Raw genomic sequence first — 19,731 nt, 5'->3', positions numbered from 1 at the left:
CAATTCTTCCATCCTGGTGCGTAATCAGAGCCGGTTCCGGCTAAAAGCCCACACGGGATGCATCTCTCACTTAGTTGGTTGCCATGCGGGACATTACGTGATGATCACGTCATTCGCTGTAGTTATCAAACATTGGGATAACTATTCACAAGAGATTTGTTAGAAATTGGTCATATTGCCCTGAAAATACTGTAATCAATAGAAAGGGGTGCCGGGTCGACCCGCTTTCTTGCTGAGGGGCAATGAGAGGGCAACATGACGTTTCAAAACAAGGAGACCTGGTAAGACATTCCATGCCCTAGCATTTGCAACAGCAGCTGCAATTATACTCCTATGGGTGTAGCACTGAAAGTTGGGAATGATGAAACTGAGCTTGAGGAGCAGAGGGCTTGGTTGCCGTCTAAATTTATCATGTGACATCACTAGCCCAGCCATGCCAAGCCTCAAGCCCGAGCCTCAATGTTGTCCTCGACAGCAAAACGAGAGCCGACTTAAATAATATCCCGCTATATACTCTATTTATCTGACCACAATGTCAGCGGCAGAGGAATCACCAGCCCAGCGAGCGGCTCGCCTTCGCCGTGAGCGCCGCGAAGCTAAGATTAAAGCAGATGGCTCCGCGAGGCTTGACAAGATCACCAGCCTCAGTGGACGGACACCTGCAAGCAGTAAGATATCGCCTTCGTCTGCGACTGTCAGGTTGTGGGTTTATCTTTTTCTAACTATCATTCTATAGCATTGAGAGAGGATTCTCCCCCTTCGCTTTCCGATTCATCTCCAACTCCCGGACACCGCCCACAAACACTATCGAAACCATCATCTCCTTTACCTCCACCGCCCAATGTTGAAGATCAGGCCCCCGAAAATCTCAAAGCGCAGGAAGAGTATCTGCGAGCTTTTTTACGCTCACAACAGCCATTGGACCAACCGGCTCCTGCGCAAGATCCGGCAAACTTACTAGGCAGCTTATTCGGGGGAGGATCAGGCGACAACAACACATTCTCCGGAGATGGACCAGCGTTTAATCTAGCCGATATTGCCTCTGCCTTTGGTGTTCCCCCATCCATATCCACGTTCTTCTTTAATGGGGATTCACAGCCTGCTTCGCCGGGGGAGCAGCGGATTGCGTCTATTTGGAAACTTGTGCATGTGGTGTTCTCTCTAGCAATAGGCATATATTTGCTCAGCCTGTTCCGGTCCTCAGTTTCGACGTACGGAACGAATCCGCCGCCTCCCGCAACTGCGCGAAATCCCTTTATACTTTTTTTGACAGGGGAGGTTGTGCTGAGTGGGACTCGAGCTCTGACTAGTGCTAGAGAAGGCCAACTCAGGAATGCACGAGCTTGGATACAAATACTGGGAAAGCTGGTGCGGGATGGGAGAATTGCAGTATTTGTCCTTGGTGCTGGAATGTGGTTGCTTGGCGAGGAGGAATTTGCAGTTAAGTCATGATATATGATATTTATACGATTGTAATGCGAAATGTCAAAAAAATAATTGTTTACGAAGACCCAAATGCTAGACTCCGTCATACTGAAGCAAGAATATGGATATCAATATTCCAATGCTGCTTAATATTTTTTTATCTAATTTCCAACCAGAGCCATTTTGTTCCAATCACGGGTCTAATTCTAGCACTTCAGTTCAATTTTACCCTTTTTTAAGATCCAGTAAGGGCTAATTCTCGGCAACTTCGGATATGCATCGGCCCGCAGAAAGTATTCCAAGGTCAGACACAGAAACCCCGAAAACCCCTGAACTTTCTCTCTTAGTCGTCTATCATCCCTAGTTCTGGGCCAACTCAGTGCCTGTATCTGTACTAAGTTGTAACAGGAGCAAGAATAACTTTCAGGGGTCTGTTCCCGATCCACATCAGTTTAATGGACTTACTATCCGAAGTCCAATTTGGAATGGTTCAGTAATTATATGCCGAGCTACCCATCCATGTATCATTTACTAAATTGGAATTTAATTAGTTATTACCCGTGTCTTCTAATTTCGAGAACTTTTTTGGACAGTGGATGGATGGCGTTGATGGCACTTTTTGATTCCAAGAGAGTGGCTAAAGGACCCAAGGATCCCAATTCCAATGTGTCCTCTGAAACTACACCATGGTGCTTCCATCGGACAGTTGCCTGGCGGAGATCGGACCAATGAGCTTCTTATACCAACAGGATATGCCAAGGCATGCATGGCATTTACAGCTCTACCTATAAGGCAGTTTATACGCCCTTGATGAATGAGGGTCAGCGAATATCTAGAGCTCGCTGATTCATATAAAAATTACCAGAACGAGACAGAATATCTGATAGGCTACCCTCCCTACTCACCCTCAGTGTAGGACACTCTTTAGAGGCTGCAGGCTCCGATCTGCAAATATACCTTATTATCCCGGAGGCTAGGTCGACTTGACTTGATACATGGTATATCGAAACATCTGTCTTGTGATAGCCCAAAGGCATGTTGTTAAGAGGATGGAAAGGAGATTTGTGCCAACATAAGGCGTTAACAAAGGGAGTTCTTGATATAAGGGCTATATTTTTATTCATGGATATTATTTATTAACATCATCTCCTTGTCCTATGGCCTCCCATTGTAAATCACGATGTTGCGCCTGCTGCCTTGGTGCTGAACGGGTAGCGAGTTTTCCAAAGCCAATTCGAAAACAATGAGGGGTCTTTTTTAAGAGTTGTCAGATGTCAATTTTTGCAAGTTCTTCGTATTGAATTTACAACCCACATTGCTAACGACCGCATGAACTCCCATCCGATCTACCTTGACTAGCTCCTGTCAGAATATGTTCTTCCCTAAATCTTCCGCCACTATGGGCTCTGGACAGTTGTGCACTGGGCACGAATTACAAGAACGCCTTTACATCGGTTGATAAGTAAAGACAGAGTCTACGGTATCAACACGGCCCAACAGATGCCACGATTCGATGATTGTGTGGATCCAAAAAAAACCAGATTGCGGGAAGTGGGATGTGGAGACTCGTTTGCATTCCATGAGAAACGTCATCTTGGCGTACACGGAGCCACGAGAACCTCTTTCTGCCCGCAGCCCAATTGCCAACCACAATACTCCTGTTTCCCAAATAAGACCATGCCAACCCTGAGGCTATATGGAGTCCTTTGGTGACTAAACAAGAAGTCGTACCGGCTTGATTTGGTGTATCAAGTTTCATCCCGCACCGCTTGGGAGTCTTGGCGCGCCTCGTGAAGTGGGTAGCATAAATCCGGCAGCATAGCTTGTCACAGCCAGTGCTCAGAATAGGTCCCCAGCCAAACCAATGCTTGCAAGGAACAGAGGGAAGACATCTATTTCTTGCACCGGGAGATATTTCATACCCAATCCTGCGCCCTTTCAAGTCTGCGACTGAAATCGTCCAGCCGAACGTATTTAATATGTATTCTTATCAAAATTCCACAGACTGTCTCCCAAGAACCACACGCTACTTTGCTAGTTTGGTATCATCCATCCGTCCGCAGAGGGAATATGAACTGGCCAAACCAGACAGCCACTGCACCCGACTGATTGGTCATGATCGAACGCGGGCAGGTCGTATTGACTCCAATTTCATGAAAAAAGTTTGGCGTCTGTTCGATACCTCCAACCGGTGGTATGAGATCGAGCCTAAAAGAGGTCATTCCGGTTTAAGGATGTGAATCCGCTGGGATTTCCTAGGTTGAAATTAAATATCGATAGCCGCGTACATTCCTTCTGCTATCTTCCTTGCATGCGCTATGTTTCGACATACATGACTAGGCCATGAGGATTGGCAATCCCCAACATAATCATGGTGCCTTTTGGTGGCAGAGAAGTAGTGGGCGGTTGCCAATACTTACCTCCTAGTACAGCACCTAGGTCTCCTCCTGCCGCTAAACATACTCCAAGGATAATTCACATGTAAGGTTCATGGGCCTTCCCTTGTCTGGGCACCGGCAAGGCCGCCACCCTTCTCGAGCTGATGCCAAATCGCGCCAAGAATGCTATCGCGGAGGAGAAGCCTTTTGGAATATCGAAGCCAAGAATATCATCCAAGCGGAGTTTTGAATAGCTGTTATTTATTGCGTAACTTTGCCCATTAGTTTTTGGAATGTTGGAGATTACCGATTCGACTTCGAGGATTCTACTGAGTATCCTGCATCAGATATATATAAAAATGTGATGGAGGATGTGGTTCACTAGCTCAATGGATACACGAGTTCGCGGGCATTCACCCATTGCTAAGATTCTCAGCTTCAGGGATAGTCATCTGCGGCTCGCGATTTCATCAAACGACCACCCCACCCCCGCATTCTTTTGGTTCTGATGTGACAGCGTGAGACCAGGGAGGTCCGCTATCAGGCAGTGAGATGGACATGGTTGGACTAGCTCGTGTCGTCAAAGTTTTGCCTTACCCCCGATACAATTCTCACCACCCTAAGCTTCCCAAGACCTTGGCGAAAAATATGATCAGCCCCGCAAGCAACTAGCGCTGCTACTCAGCAACGACTCATATGCTGCCGTCGTATGGCGAGGTCCGGGGCAAGTGGTGCATTCCTTGAGCTCACGAAGCAACACGACCACGGGCTGCACCTGGGGCATATTTACCGTACCGTTTCGACGATTCACAGGTTGGACAAAGAGCTTCTGCGCTACGCGAGTGCGGTTGATCAAACTGGAATCTCATCTCAGCGCCGAGGCTCAGGACTAATCTTGTTCTGCCATTCGCCAAGATCATCGCGCCCTGAGCGCTGATGATGTTTCTCGGGGTGGGGTTTTGAATACGCGGTACCGCATATTTCTCTTGGTCGTTACCGAGCGTTACCGGCATACCCCAGCAAGGAATGATACGCTCGGCAAAACGTGATCTTTTCCAATTTGAAGTTTTATTCCAAATCTGTTTGATAGCGGGGCATTACTTTGGCTTTGGGGAGAGAAATTCTCGTGGGATTGCCTCATCCTTTTTCTTCCCCCCCCCCCCCCCCCCCTCTCCTCACAGTGCCGATGCTGCTGTCCCTCCCTGTCCAACGTACAGCGCACTCCGAAGGACAGGATTGTACAGCAAACCGCAAAAGTACCACTGTACTGCGTATGGGTCTTACGAGAACGTTCAGAGGGGTAATATCTCCCTAATAAGCTTCCCTCATCAGGGGTCCTGAATTTGCTCCCGAGGAGCCGGTAAGGTCTGGGCGAGGCACTTGCGCTTCAGACTACTGAAAAATAACTCGGAGCAGCGGAACAAGGGCCAGAGTCAATGATTATTTATTGATTTGATCGGTCAAGCCTCATTTGATTACACCCTTACGAAGCACAACGCGTATGTCTCTCTCCGCTGCGCTGTAACAATGGTAATTTAAAGATCACGCTGGATTCGTGGAATGTTTGTCACTATTGGAGATATCTTTGGTCCTCTGCTCCATACCCCAGTGTGGATGTGCGTCGGTATCGTTGTGGCCATTGTGGGTGCTGTTGGCGCAAATGGAGTCGGCAATGGCGCCGGCCGTTTCTCGCTTTTTTCATGGAGGAGAGGGTATTCCCAGTGGTGTAAGTTACCGATAGAGCCGGCAATTTTTTTCTGTGGCTTTCCCTTTTGGGAATACGGCAGGCCAGGAATCCCGGGGTAATGTCACGTCATGTATGTAATGTTCCGTACATACACGCTGCCCCGCGCCGACCTGTTGCAAGTTGCCTCCTTTAAATCACCGCCGTCCTCCCTTGTTCCATTCTCCTTTTTCTACGATCTGACCGTTTCCCTTCCGCTTCACTCTCCAAACTCCCACTCTCCACTCTCTTGCGACGAACCTACCTTCGACCCATTTCTTGCATACAAGTTTGCGCAATTTCATACCCCGCATTCCTGAATTCTACCATAGGGTATCCGCCAATATACTTGTATACACCAACTCGGAATTTCGATTGTGTTTGTCAGAGAGATTTGGTGCGATGTCTGACGGTCCAGTCACGCCTCCCAAGGCGCCAGTAGTAAGTGATTCCTCTTGCGTCAATGGCCCGGCCAAATGCTGGTGCTCGGCCAGGGGAAGTTGGGGAAGTCCTAATTGTCCCCTACGCAGGTTGTTGAAGCCCACGAGGTGGACACTTTTCACGTGCCCAAGGCTTTCGTTGAGAAGCATACTACAAGAACCCATATAGCAAACCTGGATGAGTATCAGAAGCTCTATGAAGAATCCATCCGTGATCCCGATACCTTTTGGTCACGGCTGGCCCGTGAACTCATCACATTCGAAAAGGATTTCGACACCACCCGCTACGGGTCTTTTGCTGGAGGAGACGTTGCGTGGTTCCTTGGTGGACGTTTGAACGCATCGTACAACTGCGTCGATCGTCATGCTCTGAAGGATCCAAATAAGGTGGCTGTAATCTACGAGGCTGATGAACCCAATGAAGGCCGCACTATTACATATGGCGAGCTTCTGAAGGAGGTTTCTCGCCTGGCCTGGGTGCTGAAGCAGGCCGGTGTCCGGAAGGGGGATACCGTGGCTATTTACCTGCCAATGATCCCCGAAGCTATAATTGCGTTCCTGGCATGCGTTCGTATTGGTGCAGTCCACTCTGTCGTTTTCGCTGGGTTTTCATCAGATTCCCTCCGCGACCGCGTCTTGGATGCCAAGTCAAGAATCGTCATTACCACGGACGAGGGGAAACGAGGTGGAAAATTAATCGGAACCAAGAAAATTGTTGATGAAGCCCTTAGACAATGCCCTGACGTCACGAATTGCATTGTTTACAAGAGGACAGGCGCTGATGTGCCATGGACAAAGGGCAGAGATTTGTGGTGGCATGAAGAGGTTGAGAAGTATCCCAACTACATTGCTCCTGAGTCAATGGACTCTGAGGATCCTCTCTTCCTACTGTACACATCCGGGTCGACTGGAAAGCCAAAGGGTCTGATGCACACGACAGCCGGTTATTTGGTCGGTGCAGCCGCTACTGGCAAATATGTGTTTGATATTCACGACTCGGACCGCTTCTTCTGTGGCGGTGATGTTGGTTGGATTACCGGACACACCTATGTCGTGTATGCTCCTCTGCTTCTTGGATGTGCAACTGTGGTTTTCGAGAGCACACCGGCCTATCCTAACTTCTCCCGTTACTGGGATGTTATTGATAAACACGAAGTGACCCAGTTCTATGTTGCGCCAACAGCTTTAAGGCTTCTGAAGCGTGCTGGAAATGACTACATCCACCACAAGCTCAAGAGCCTTCGTATTTTGGGATCTGTTGGCGAGCCAATTGCAGCGGAGGTGTGGAAATGGTATTTCGAGATCGTTGGGAAGGAGGAATGCCATCTTGTTGACGTAAGCTTTGACAACCTGCTGTGGAAGAGTATTCCTGGTCTTGATTAGCCAACCTATTCTGACAATATGCAAAACAGACCTACTGGCAAACTGAGACTGGTTCTCACGTTATCACCCCTTTGGGCGGCATTACACCAACAAAGCCCGGCAGTGCTTCGCTTCCCTTCTTCGGCATTGAGCCTGCCATCATTGACCCGGTATCTGGAGAGGAGATCAAAGGCAATGACGTTGAAGGCGTTCTAGCGATTAAACAACCATGGCCAAGCATGGCGCGCACAGTCTGGGGTGCCCACAAGAGATATATGGACACTTATTTCAACATCTACAAAGACTTTTACGTAAGTCATAGAAAAGTGACGACTCTCTGCGGTAATAACAGTCGCTGATGATTCTTTTAGTTTACTGGCGATGGTGCTGGACGTGACCATGACGGATACTACTGGATCCGAGGTCGTGTTGACGACGTTGTCAACGTTTCCGGCCACCGTCTGTCAACTGCAGAAATTGAAGCTGCTCTTATTGAACACTGTAAGCCCCATTTTGGAACTATAGCACGAAGGAATGGTGTTATAGAGCAAGAAACAAGCATACTGACAAAACGATCCCTCCGTAACACAGCTGCTGTGGCTGAAGCCGCTGTCGTTGGTATTGCCGACGAACTCACCGGACAGGCGGTCAATGCGTTTGTCGCCTTGAAGACCACGAGTGACAATATCGAACAACTCCGCAAGGATCTCATCATGCAGGTTCGCAAGTCAATTGGGCCGTTTGCCGCTCCCAAGGCTGTATTCATCGTCGATGACCTGCCCAAGACTCGCAGTGGTAAAATCATGCGAAGAATCTTGAGAAAGATTCTTAGCGGCGAGGAGGATAGCTTGGGTGATATCTCGACTGTAAGTCCGGTTTTCCCGCTCTCTGGTTGTTATTTTATTTTATTTTTTTGTCATCGTGTGACGGATAGAGGTTCTAATCGATGATTGCGGTACATTAAATAGCTCTCTGATCCGAGTGTTGTTGCGAAAATCATCGAAGTTTACCACGCTTCAAAGAAGTAGGATATGTTTTATCTCCGAAATAAAATCGAAAGATAACACTTGACACGCCATAAACGATCTGTATGATGGGGAACCAGGTATTGGGGGGGATATTTCATTTTTTAGGATGAAATTTACTTCAAAGAGAGGAACAAAAATGCCTCAAAAACAAAAACAACTAAAAAAAGGGCATTTTAAGTATTATATACCTTCTTTCCCCGTTTTTGTTGTGCCATAAATTTCCTCGCTATTGTTGCTTTTTGTATTGCCTTTTCGTGCGAACAGCCTAAATTGTGTCCCGCCACCAATTCCCTTCCCCTCTTTCTTTTACATTGTTATGATTTTTTAGTATTATTAGATATGTATGGCTATGTAGTTAGTAAACCACGGGTATGATTTTCAACTCAATAACGGGTCGATGTCGCTTGGACTGTTACAAGAATTTTGTCTTTCCCCTTTAGCCGCGTGATCCCATGTTTTATTATTCATTATTGCTCACCAATAGATTGATAGAAAAATATGCTGGCGCTCAAGCGTTATCGGCGAGTGATTGGAGAAACTTGTCCAAGCATTGTCTCCTTGCCACCTCATCATCGTCTAGGCCTCCAAGGCAGAGATGGGTGAATGTTGCCTGGCGGAGACAGACAGAGACGAAGAGCCTCCTTTACCTGGGTGGGCATAGCAGCGTCACCTGACCTCGGTCCCTCCTTTCCCCAAACAGCCAGCTAAGCGAGCGTTCTTGGCTATCGCTGCAAACTTCGCGGTGTTTGACTTCACCCAACGCCTTCCTATCCTCAACCTCAGCTTCACTTCCACCTCCACCTCCACCTTCACCTTCAGCTTCCCCTTCACCCTTCACCAACCCCTCCAGCCTCCGCCGTTTTTCTTCCCCAGTTGTGGCAGGCTCAGATTCCCCCTTAACTTCGACCTTCATTATCTTTTTGAACCGCAGTTCCTACTTGATTTTCATTTCCTTTTCATCACCTTGTTCATCTTTGTTAGCTAGTCTCCTTAAAACATTTGAATTTTTAACCCTTACTCTTCGCATCTAAGCTTCGTCGTCTTTGTTTTTCTGAAAGTCACGAACTGCAATTTCACTTTCGGGACCACCACTAACGACCATTAATATCTCTACTGTCGCTTATCGGTTTCAACCCGTTTCAACCTTTTATGGATCGCGCTTGTTGACGTGTCAGAAAAACTGTTGTTTTTTGTATCTTCCTTGAAAGGAAGATTCCGCAGTTAGTGGCAGACGCCTACAGTCGCTGTCTCATCATGGCTTTCAACACAGGCTCCTCCTTCGGGGGGTTTGGCACGGGGAATCAACAGCAGGGAACTGGATTCGGATCCGGAACAGGATTCGGAAGCCCTTCAACCGGAACTGGTAGGTTCATCCCTTTCATTCTCTCTCCATTTTGTTTGCGCTGTTTCACCTCCACCTCCCCTTGCCTTTGCGATGCGTGATTTTGGATACGGAACCTCTCCCCACGGCAAACTTTTGTCGTGAACTTCTCCGGGTCTCCTTAATCTCCATCTCCTCTACAGCGATGAACCCCCGGACGCCAGTGGAAAGCCATGGAAAGGAAGAGGGCACGAAATGAAAAAGAAGAAATAAAATTAAAAGGCCAGATGTCCGTCTGACGCGATTTTACCAATCGTCTAGGCTTCGGAACAACTTCGTCTCCATTCGGCGGCACAGGAAGTACAGGCAGCGCCTTTGGAAGCACTTCTGGTGGCTTCGGTTCAGGAGGAGGTACGTCGCTACCGGTCAACTCGATACTCGATGTAGAGTTTTGATGTTTCTTGAGCTCTGTCGTTTGCATAGCCTGCGTTCTTGGGCTTTTTGTTTTCGCGTCCATGCCAAGAATTAGCGTGCCAAAAAATATATATTATTTCGCATTGTCCATTTTGTTACCTGTGTGGATGACTATCCTTGGGGCCCATCCGGGATTTACCAATGTTTCATTCTTTGAAATATCCGGCACCATATCGGCTTGGACTCATTCTTTCTTTTTGAGGATGAGGCCCATGCCCATTTGAAACTGCTGTTCCCGAGGATAACCGTTTATTCCTCTACATAAATAACATATTGATATATATTTTGGGCTTGGAGTTTTATATGCTTGATATTTCTATTCCAATATAAAAGCTGAGCTAACCTTCGCTACTTTTTTTCCGTCAGGATTCGGTTCCACCACTACGCAGTCAAATCCTATATTCGGATCGCAAAATAAAGGATTTGGTGCAGGCTCAACATCCACTGGTGGCAATATCTTTGGGTCGACCAGCACACCCAGTATGACGTTCGGCACTCCAGGCTTTGGAGGTGGAGGAACAGGGTTTGGCGGCACTGGCACTGGCACCACCGGGACCGGTGTGTTTGGCAGTACTCAACAACAGCCACAGCAAACTGGTTTTGGAAGCGCTGGTCAAGGAAGTTCTATGTTTGGTGGAGCTTCAAACGGGGGAACTGCATTTGGGGCAGCATCTGGCTCTGGGTTTGGCGCCAGCGGTACCGCCCTGGGTGGAGCTGTTCCTCCCGCGGAGGGCACGGCAAATCCTCCATTCAGCGCGTACACAGAAAAGGACCAGGGCTCCAGCGTAACAAATCATTACCAAACCATAAGCGCGATGGCGCCGTATTCTAAGTACTCCTTTGAGGTCTGTTCCTTTTTCCGTTTCGTGCTTGCTACTTCCAGTTGCTAACCAGGAAATAGGAACTTCGAGTTGCCGATTACCAACACGGGCGAAAATATGGAACTACCACCGGCCAGACGGGATTTGGATCCGCTGCATTTGGGGCGTTCGGACAACAGCAGCCAAGTACCGGGGGTTTTGGTGTCTCCACAACAACTACCCCTTTTGGAGCAGCCACAAGTGCTCCCACTGGATTCGGACAGACCCAAACAACTGGTTTTGGCACCGGTACATCCAATGTATTCGGTGCTTCCAAACCAGCCGCTTCTATATTCGGCTCCACCACCGCATCGCAGCCTAGCAGCGGATTTGGAACCACAGCAACAACCGGAGGTTTTGGCTCAAACAATCTGAGTGGTATGACCCTTTTCGGAAGTGGCAACCAACAAAATAGACCCGCCTTCGGCAGCACAGGAGGTGCATTTGGCGGATTTGGACAACAAGGTACAACGACTACTACCTCTTCACCATTTGGCGGTACAACAACCACCGCCCCGGCCTTTGGACAGCAACAAGGTCAACAGCAGGCGACCGGCACCGGCTTCGGATTCGGACAAACTCAAGCTCAAGCTACAAGTAAACCGTTGTTCGGAGGGTTTGGAGGTACTACCACCCAACAACAACCAAACACGAATCCGTTTGGCGGTGGAGCTACTGGCACTTCCAACCTATTCGGTGGCCAGAATGCGCAACAACAACAACCTCAACAAGGCACATCCCTTTTCGGAAATACGTCCAACCAACAAACTGGCACGACAACTCTTTTTGGAGGCGGTAATCAACAGCAACAACAAGAACAGAAGCCAAGCGTTTTTGGTAATTTAGGCACTGGACAGACTACCACTGGAACCACCGGTTTTACAGACTTCGGAACCCAAAACGCACAACAGCAGGCTGGCACAAGTCTATTTGGAAACCAAGGCCAACAACAACAGAAACCAGGCTTCTTCGGAAGCTCTACACAACAGAATGCTTTTGGACAAACCAGCACTGCTGCGGGTGGCGGCACCAGCTTGTTTAACTTGGGAGGTGCGAACCAGCCTCAGCAGCAGCAGCAACAACAACCTGCTGGAGGATTCGGAAGCAGTTTGCTAAACCAGTCGCAACAACCTCAACAACAACAGACTACGGGCTTGCAGGCTTCACTTCTTGACGGAAATCCATACGGTAGTCAGTCAATATTTTCTGGTCTGCCACCGCCAAATGCCCCATCTCCAGGCCCATTGGCTACTCCGTTGTCTGCTGCCATCCGTCAAAAGCAACGAACGCCTTTGCCAGTTTACAAAATTTCACCTAGCGCCGCTAATCGTCTCATCACCCCCCCAACCCGTCAAGGTTATGGGTTTTCTTACTCCACCTACGGCACGCCATCTAGCAGTTCTAGCACTCCTAGCGCTTTGAGCAGCAGCCTCCTTGGTGGAAGTTTGCGTGGCGGTAGCCTTGGACGTAGCTTCAACAAAAGCATGTCAACTAGTAATCTTCGCAGGACCTTTGATGGTGATGCAGATAGCATACTGTCTCCCGGTGCATTTTCTGCTGGCACCTCGCGATACTCGAATTCAAATCTCAAACGGCTTACGATTGATCGTAGTCTTCGAACTGACTTATTCTCACGTTCCACCCACTCGTCTTCTCTTGCGAACGGCGATGATCAAGGATCAAGCAAGCTCAAGAAGAAAGTTAGCTTTGATTCTCAAACTACTGGTGGGGATTCAGGGACTGAGACTGATGGTGCTGTTGTCCGTGTTGAGACCGAGAGCCCTGAGCCAACTGCAGAAGAATTAGGCTTTTTGCGTTCGTCTCGAAAGCAATCAGCTGAAGTGAATGGGACAAACGGGCTTGGCAAGGAAGTGAATGGCGTTAACGGAGTGGCCAGTAATGTACCTGAAATGGAGCAGGTTCGAGGCAATGAGCTTGCTGTTGTCCCCGAGGGCCATGAGCAGGATGGCGGAGCTGTGTTCCCCCCTGGTAAAATTCTTGTCAAGGTTCCCGAAGGAGATCCTAAGCCCGGGGAATACTGGATGAAGCCTACTCGTTCTGAACTCAGCAAATTACCCCGTCAGCAGCAGAAACACTTTGTTGGCTTCACTGTCGGTCGTGTTGGTTGTGGCTCTGTCACTTTTGACGACCCTGTGGATCTTACCACTGTTGATCTTGACTCGCTGTTTGATAAGTTTATCAAAATTGGCACCCGGTCGATTACGGTCTACCCTGATGATGTTACCAAGCCACCTCGAGGCAAAGGCCTAAATGTACCTTCCACCCTACGAATTGAAAATTCCTGGCCTAGAGGTAGGGATAAGAAAGCTCCGTCTCCCATGACGAGTGGACCAGCCTTCGACAGACACGTTGAACGGTTAAGAAGAGTTACCAATACGGAATTTATCGACTACGAGAAGCTCACTGGGACTTGGGTGTTTAAAGTGCCCCACTTCACGACTTATGGCCTTGATTATGAAGACGATGATGATGAAGGTGAGAACTTTGATCAAAGCACTTTGAGTGCACCTCCTCCTGACACTCCTACTCCAAAGGCCCAAACCCAAACCCCCACACAGTCGTCCTTCGCGAATTCTGAGTTGAATTCTACGGTCTCTTTCGATGAGTCTTTCATGGGTGACTCCACAGTAGGAATGGAGGATGACACGTTTGAGTTTAAGAAGCGGAAGCTTGTTCCGGGAGCATTTTTGGGCCAGGGTGGGAACGATGGAGAAATTGAGGACCAGACGATGGAGACGGATGAAGAGGAACAAGAACAAGGATCCTTTTTAAGTGACGACCAATCCCTCGACTCCCATCCTGAAACCCGTTCCGAAACCGATAGTCTCGAGCAAACCGATAGCCAAGACGTCACGGAATCGGAAGGCGAATCAGAAAAAGACAAGGAAATGGAAGTGACGATGGTTGGCTCCTTTCCTGCTCCTGATAACTCAATTGAGCAGACTATTCGCAGCAGTCCCTTGAAGCCTACTGCTATTTTCCAGCGGCCGGACCAGCAGCACGGAACTCCCTCTCAGACACACCTTAACCTGCACGGAAACTGGGCAGAACAGTTGCAGCGAACCATTAGCCCTAGAAAGCAAAATCGGCAGGCACTTCGTGAGATTCAAGGAAACGTGTTTGCAGACATAAATAATGAACAAAGCGATGGTACCCCGAGTAAATCTGCTGAACCCGCTCAGGAACCTGTTGGCTTCGCGACGAGCATAGATCTTATGAATTCGCTATTTCCACAGGCAGAGAGTGGTGGTAGACAAGGAAAATCGCATGGCAAAGCTGCAAAGGCTCAGGGTTTCCAGGTTTGAACTCCCTTCTGTTCCGATGTTTTTTTTTTTTTTTTGTTTTTTTTTCAATGCGTTCTGATCTTACGATTTTTCCTCCTGCTTTCTTGCTTTTGGTTTCATTCTCCCTTTGACTTAGCGACCAAATTTGTATTTATATATATCTCTCCCTTGATTTTGGATAAAGTCTTTTGTCTTGTTCTTCCTCATACCTAGGTAGCAATCGAATTGAAAAAATTGATATGCTGAATCTTCTTGTTTCTAGTGGCCTTATCGAAAACAATCCAAAACTGTTGGCGGAAACACGAAGGATATGTCTGAAGACGATATTTTGTTTCATAATTCGTTCAAGCCCAAATTTGGCTGTACGGACAACCTCATTTGCCCGAGAATTCCTGGCTCTATCAATCGATCTGAGGCGCCGTGGAACCAGGCAGGCGCACTTTCTTCTGAAGGAAGAACCATTGTTCTCCATAAATATGACCAACCAGCTCTAGTAAGCGATGGCACACCGACTGTGTTTGGTGATATACCCCTGCTGATGTGTAATGCTTTTAGCCCCCAAATACGTTAAACGAAGAGAGAACACGAACCAACATCCGCGTTATTGATAACGTACCATTTGCCCGATTGTCTAAGGTTAATTTTTCGGTGTTGGCCGATACCGTCGGCGATAACTCTCGGGCAGCCGATTTGGAGAGACAGGTTTGGCAATTGGCCAATATTCTTTTCAACGACGATATTGAGGACGACATATCGGCGGGGGTTCCCCAAAATCTGCGCCATAAATATGTCCATCGTATCAAAAAGGATAGACTTAGTCGGCTCTGGCAATCCATTATACGTGATCGACATTCCAAAGAAGTTTCCGACATCCAGTCTCCTGAGGAGCGTGCAATCGCTTTTCTCTCCTCCCATCGCATTGACGAAGCTTGCAAAGCCCTCGTGGAAAGTAGAAATTTTCATTTAGGGACCCTGGTGCCACAAATTGGTCGCAATAACACAGTGCGCAACGCTATGCGAGAGCAAATCGAATCGTGGCGTAAACATAATGTTTATTCTGAAATGACTGAGCCTATTCGAGCTCTTTACGAGTTGCTTGCTGGAAATTGTTTGCGGAGTGATGGAAAGCCTGGTGGCGTCCTTGAAGATAGAGCGTCCACTTTTTATTTATCTGAGCGCTTCGAGCTTGACTGGATCCAGGCATTTGCGCTTCGACTCTGGTATGGTATTGACGAAGAGGACTCCATCGAGAAGGCAGTGGAACTCTTCCACCACGATATTACCCATGGAAATGAGCCAGCTTACCCTTTTTCGGAAGAATCCCGAGATTGTAATCGTGATGACCCTCTGGAATCTCCACTTTGGGTTATGCTGAAATCATTCACAACGGCGATGGGCCGACAGGAAAACTGCAAAATTCCACCAATCCCACTGCCTGAAGCAATTTTGCCGGACGCTGTTTCTGGAAACCCCCTGCACAATCGATTCTCATTTCAGTTATTCCACCATTTACAAACGTTGATGGGACATCTCGATGCGGCAGTTATCAATGAAGCCCGAGCTGATCAGCTAACATGGGATTATGCCTGGGAACTCGCAGCGCTCGAGCAATTCCCATCAGCCATATTCGTCCTAGAACACCTCTTAAACTCCTCTCAGCGAGAACGTAGTATTAAAGAGCTTCTTTCCCGCTTCGCCGCATGGCTTCCTGCCCGCACTTTCAACGATGGAACCCCAAATCCCCTGTGGGGCTATATCGTGGATGACCTCCAAGTACCCAGCAGCTGGATCTGGGCGGCAAAAGCGCTGTACGCACGTGCCCAATGCGACCCGTCGAACGAGGTGCAGTTCCTCATCAATGCGAAACACTGGAACGAAGCGCATGAGACATTCCGAAGACTCGTCGGGCCCAGGACGGTTATCGAACGCGACTATGTGACTCTTGAGACGTTGATTTCTGGATTTGGCGAGTCTCCTGAGCGCAAAGTGCGTGGCTGGGACGCTGGTGGAGCTATCTATGATGACTTCCTGCATCTGATTACGGCCAAGGGTCCACGGCGCGAGTCGGCGCGGTTAAAGAGGTTGGTTTCTGCTTTGGCGACTTTGGGCCAGAGAATGGATAGTGAGAAAGATAAGGGTAGGGATGGCGATAAGGAGGATCCGTCGTCGGTTTCTGCTAGTTTGGAGGAAACGGTCGCGTTTAGGGAAATTAGTCATGTTGTTGCTGGGTGGTGTGCGAAGGATACTAGAAGTGTGAGTTTTCTTTATTTAGTCTCCGTTTTATTTTTACGACAACGTGGGTGAGGGCTAGGAGAATGGTATACTAACTAGATATTTCCTTTGTTTAATTTAGACTATCGAGCCCGCAGCTATTCTTAATTTGTTGCTGACGCAGGATACTCGACTCTTGCACACGGCCGAAATGAGCAGGCGGTACTACAATATTATCATGGCCACAGCCCATTAAGTGGTCTCTCTATTGCTGATAGGAGATGACAGCGAATGTTGATGAGAACGGACTAACGGGAGACAAAAGTTGACGAGGAACAACGATATCAGCAAACGGCTCTGGAAGCCTAAAGAGAATAATAAAACGCCTTATGCCCTGGCGTACTTCCATGAGTGATTGCCATTGGTATGAATGGAAATAGAGTGCGCGAGTGTTTGGGTCTTGTTGGTGAGCAAGGATATTTTGATGGACTGATGGATATTTCTATTTTGTTTTTCCTTTCTCTTGTGTATTATTCTACGGAAGAGTGTATGCTTGTTGGTGATGTTTTACATGGTTTTTTTGATTGTATTAGCTAAATAGTTCTATAATTAGTTTTGTTTAAAGACCTTTAGAAATGATTGGTTTATTATAAAAGGAACGAAAAATAAAAAGTGAGTTTCATATTCTTTTTCGTGGTCTTGAACTCCGCTTGGATATATCCATGCCTCCTTATTTTATTACTGTGTCCCACCACCCTGAAGTCTCAGTCACAACATCCATCCTTTATGAGCTCCGTCCATGTATGTAACTAACTAACTAGTGTACAAGTTTTACTCAGCAGTGACAATAGTTATAATCATGCTACCTAGGAGTAGTTTTCCCATTCAACCCCCCTTTAAAATTTGGTAGGCTGATATCAACCTCTATTTCCCAGGCCGATAGACCGAAGAAAGTGATGTCCTACCAGAAGAGAATGGTGAGATTATTTTTAACTATGAGAATATTTTTGTTTCCTTTAGCATACCGTACAAAAAAAAAGGGTAAGAGGAAGGTGAGAATAGGAACCTAAATACGCATATAACGAGCAGAAGGAACGGGGAAATAAATGTACAGTACAGCAACATAAATTAAGGGAAAATATCTAGCCAAAGTGTGTGGGAGAGGGAACATTTCTCTTCAGCCATATGGCAAACAGAATATTCCTCTCCATATCGAGCGGTACGGAGGTGGTGGGTGATAATGTGGTTTAATGGGGAACAAGAAGACTCTCCCATTACCACTTTTCTCGTCTACGGGAGTGCTTTAAACTAAACCTAAGCAGGCAGCCAGCCCCTCCAGCAAATCCATTCTATCATATGTAAATTATTGGCCAGGAGCGATAAGCTTTCCCTCCATACGCGCCTGTGGGTCCCAACCCCCAGCAAATGCCTGCTTACCACCGTGATCCTGTTCATATTTGCGTATTCTAGCCTCGAGCTCTGGTCTGAAATGCCGGATCAGGCCCTGGATGGGCCACGCAAAAGCCTCTCCGAGAGCGCAGATGGTGTGTCCCTCAACTTGCTTGGTGAGTTCCTGAAGCATGTCGATCTCCCGTTCGCGGGCCTGACCGCGTTCGAAGCGCTGCATCATCTGCATAGTCCATTTGCTTCCTTCGCGGCATGGTGTGCATTGGCCGCAGCTTTCGTGTTTGTAGAACGCGGACAGGCGTGAGATGGCGGCTACTACATCGGTAGATTTGTCCATGACGATCACGGCTGCCGTTCCAAGACCGGATTGCGCATCCTTGAGAGCGTCAAAATCCATCAGTTGGTCGTCGCAGATGTGCTTTGGGAGAATCGGAGTTGATGAGCCGCCTGGGATAACAGCCAGTAGATTATCCCAGCCGCCTCGCACACCACCGCAGTGGCGTTCAATAAGTTCGCGAAGTGGAATAGACATTTCCTCCTCAACTGTGCATGGGTTGTTGACGTGACCGGAGATGCAGAATAGTTTGGTTCCCTGATTTCGCTCACGCCCGAATGAGGCGAACCATTTACCTCCACGACGGCAGATGGTTGGTGCCACAGCGACGGTTTCGACGTTAGTGACTGTGCTGGGACAGCCGAAGAGACCGACGGCAGCCGGGAACGGAGGCTTCAAGCGGGGCTTTCCAGCTTTTCCTTCAAGGGATTCGATCAAAGAAGTTTCCTCGCCGCAGATATAAGCGCCCATTCCCCTGTGAAGGTAAACGTCGAAATCATAACCGGATCCGCAGGCGTTTTTACCGATCAAGCCAGCTTGGTAAGCTTCCTGGATGGCGCGCTGTAGAACTGTGGCCTCGTGGTAGAATTCGCCACGGATATAGATGTAGGCGGCCGTAGCATTCATCGCACGTCCTGCCACAAGACAGCCCTCGATAAGCTTATGGGGATCCTTTCGCATGATTTCTCGGTCTTTGCAAGTTCCCGGTTCGCCTTCGTCAGCGTTCACAACGAGGTATCTTGGTTTATTATCTTTATCCCAGTCCTTGAAGTTCATGAAGGACTATAAATATGGGCAATTGAAACGTGTGATTGCGTCAGTATAACCAACCCCATAAATGCCGATTTCTTATAGCACTGCGTTTCCGCAAATCATAGCGATTCAAGGTTGACGTACCCATTTCAAACCAGAAGGGAAACCAGCACCACCTCTGCCTCTTAGCCCGGATGCCTTAATCTCCGAAATAATCTGAAAATCATCAGTTCGCAATTTTATGAAAGCGCCCGAACCGCTCCGGCTCTAAACTCCGGGAACAGTCCATACCCAGTCATGTCCTTTCAATACAATGTCCTTTGTCCTGTACCAATCGCCGTACTTCATCGCGGTTTTCAAATCTGCGCCATGATGTCCGTACAGATTCTGGAATATGCGGTCCTGGTCTTTCAAGCCACCATATGTCCGTGGAGGCGATGCAGCCGCATCTTGGACAGTAGCAAGGCCTCGTTGTTGCTGCTGCTGTCGTCGAGGTTCTCGAGCCGCATGGGATGAAACGGTTGATGCTGTGTGCAATGTGCGGGGGGTGATGTGGGAGAAGGAGTGCGTGGATGGAGCAACCGCCCGAGAGATCATGATGCCTCCTTGCGCTCACCAATTGAGCGGATACCAATGAAGGGGAGATTGGAGGGAGTAGGAATTGAAAGGATCGAAACAAGAGTTCGGATGTTACTTTGCGGCGGATGTGA

At 48.2% G+C, this 19,731-nt stretch overlaps 4 protein-coding genes across 4 annotated transcripts; 3 read left to right on the top strand and 1 right to left on the bottom strand.

The window, feature by feature from the left end:
* Window positions 1–532: 532 nt before the first annotated feature.
* On the top strand, window positions 533–1,598 carry HCBG_03453 (uncharacterized protein; the record flags this gene model as incomplete). The annotated part of the gene is made up of 2 exons (XM_045430502.1): window positions 533–668; window positions 737–1,598. 2 exons carry the CDS (start codon window positions 533–535, stop codon window positions 1,450–1,452), a joined length of 852 nt encoding a protein of 283 aa, XP_045288645.1.
* A 4,330-nt stretch (window positions 1,599–5,928) lies between these two features.
* Window positions 5,929–8,743, top strand: HCBG_03452 (acetyl-coenzyme A synthetase; the record flags this gene model as incomplete). Its single annotated transcript, XM_045430501.1, has 6 exons — window positions 5,929–5,967; window positions 6,057–7,301; window positions 7,379–7,639; window positions 7,700–7,829; window positions 7,920–8,194; window positions 8,297–8,743. The coding sequence occupies 6 exons, from the start codon at window positions 5,929–5,931 to the stop codon at window positions 8,354–8,356; spliced, it is 2,010 nt and encodes a 669-aa protein (XP_045288644.1).
* Window positions 8,744–9,610: 867 nt separating this feature from the next.
* Window positions 9,611–17,201, top strand: HCBG_03451 (uncharacterized protein; the record flags this gene model as incomplete). Its single annotated transcript, XM_045430500.1, has 7 exons — window positions 9,611–9,719; window positions 9,999–10,088; window positions 10,518–10,996; window positions 11,053–14,331; window positions 14,579–14,809; window positions 14,872–16,569; window positions 16,670–17,201. 7 exons carry the CDS (start codon window positions 9,611–9,613, stop codon window positions 16,781–16,783), a joined length of 6,000 nt encoding a protein of 1,999 aa, XP_045288643.1.
* Window positions 17,202–17,487: 286 nt separating this feature from the next.
* HCBG_03450 (NADH-ubiquinone oxidoreductase) lies at window positions 17,488–19,667 on the bottom strand (the record flags this gene model as incomplete). The annotated part of the gene is made up of 3 exons (XM_045430499.1): window positions 17,488–19,051; window positions 19,166–19,237; window positions 19,313–19,667. The coding sequence occupies 3 exons, from the start codon at window positions 19,616–19,618 to the stop codon at window positions 17,891–17,893; spliced, it is 1,539 nt and encodes a 512-aa protein (XP_045288642.1).
* Between the last annotated feature and the right edge of the window lie 64 nt (window positions 19,668–19,731).

Source organism: Histoplasma capsulatum, assembly GCF_000150115.1.
Source record: "Histoplasma capsulatum G186AR genomic scaffold supercont2.4, whole genome shotgun sequence".
NCBI lineage: Eukaryota > Fungi > Ascomycota > Eurotiomycetes > Onygenales > Ajellomycetaceae > Histoplasma > Histoplasma capsulatum.
The sequence above is the reverse complement of the archived record's forward strand: the minus strand, read 5'-3'. Positions and strand labels throughout refer to the sequence as shown.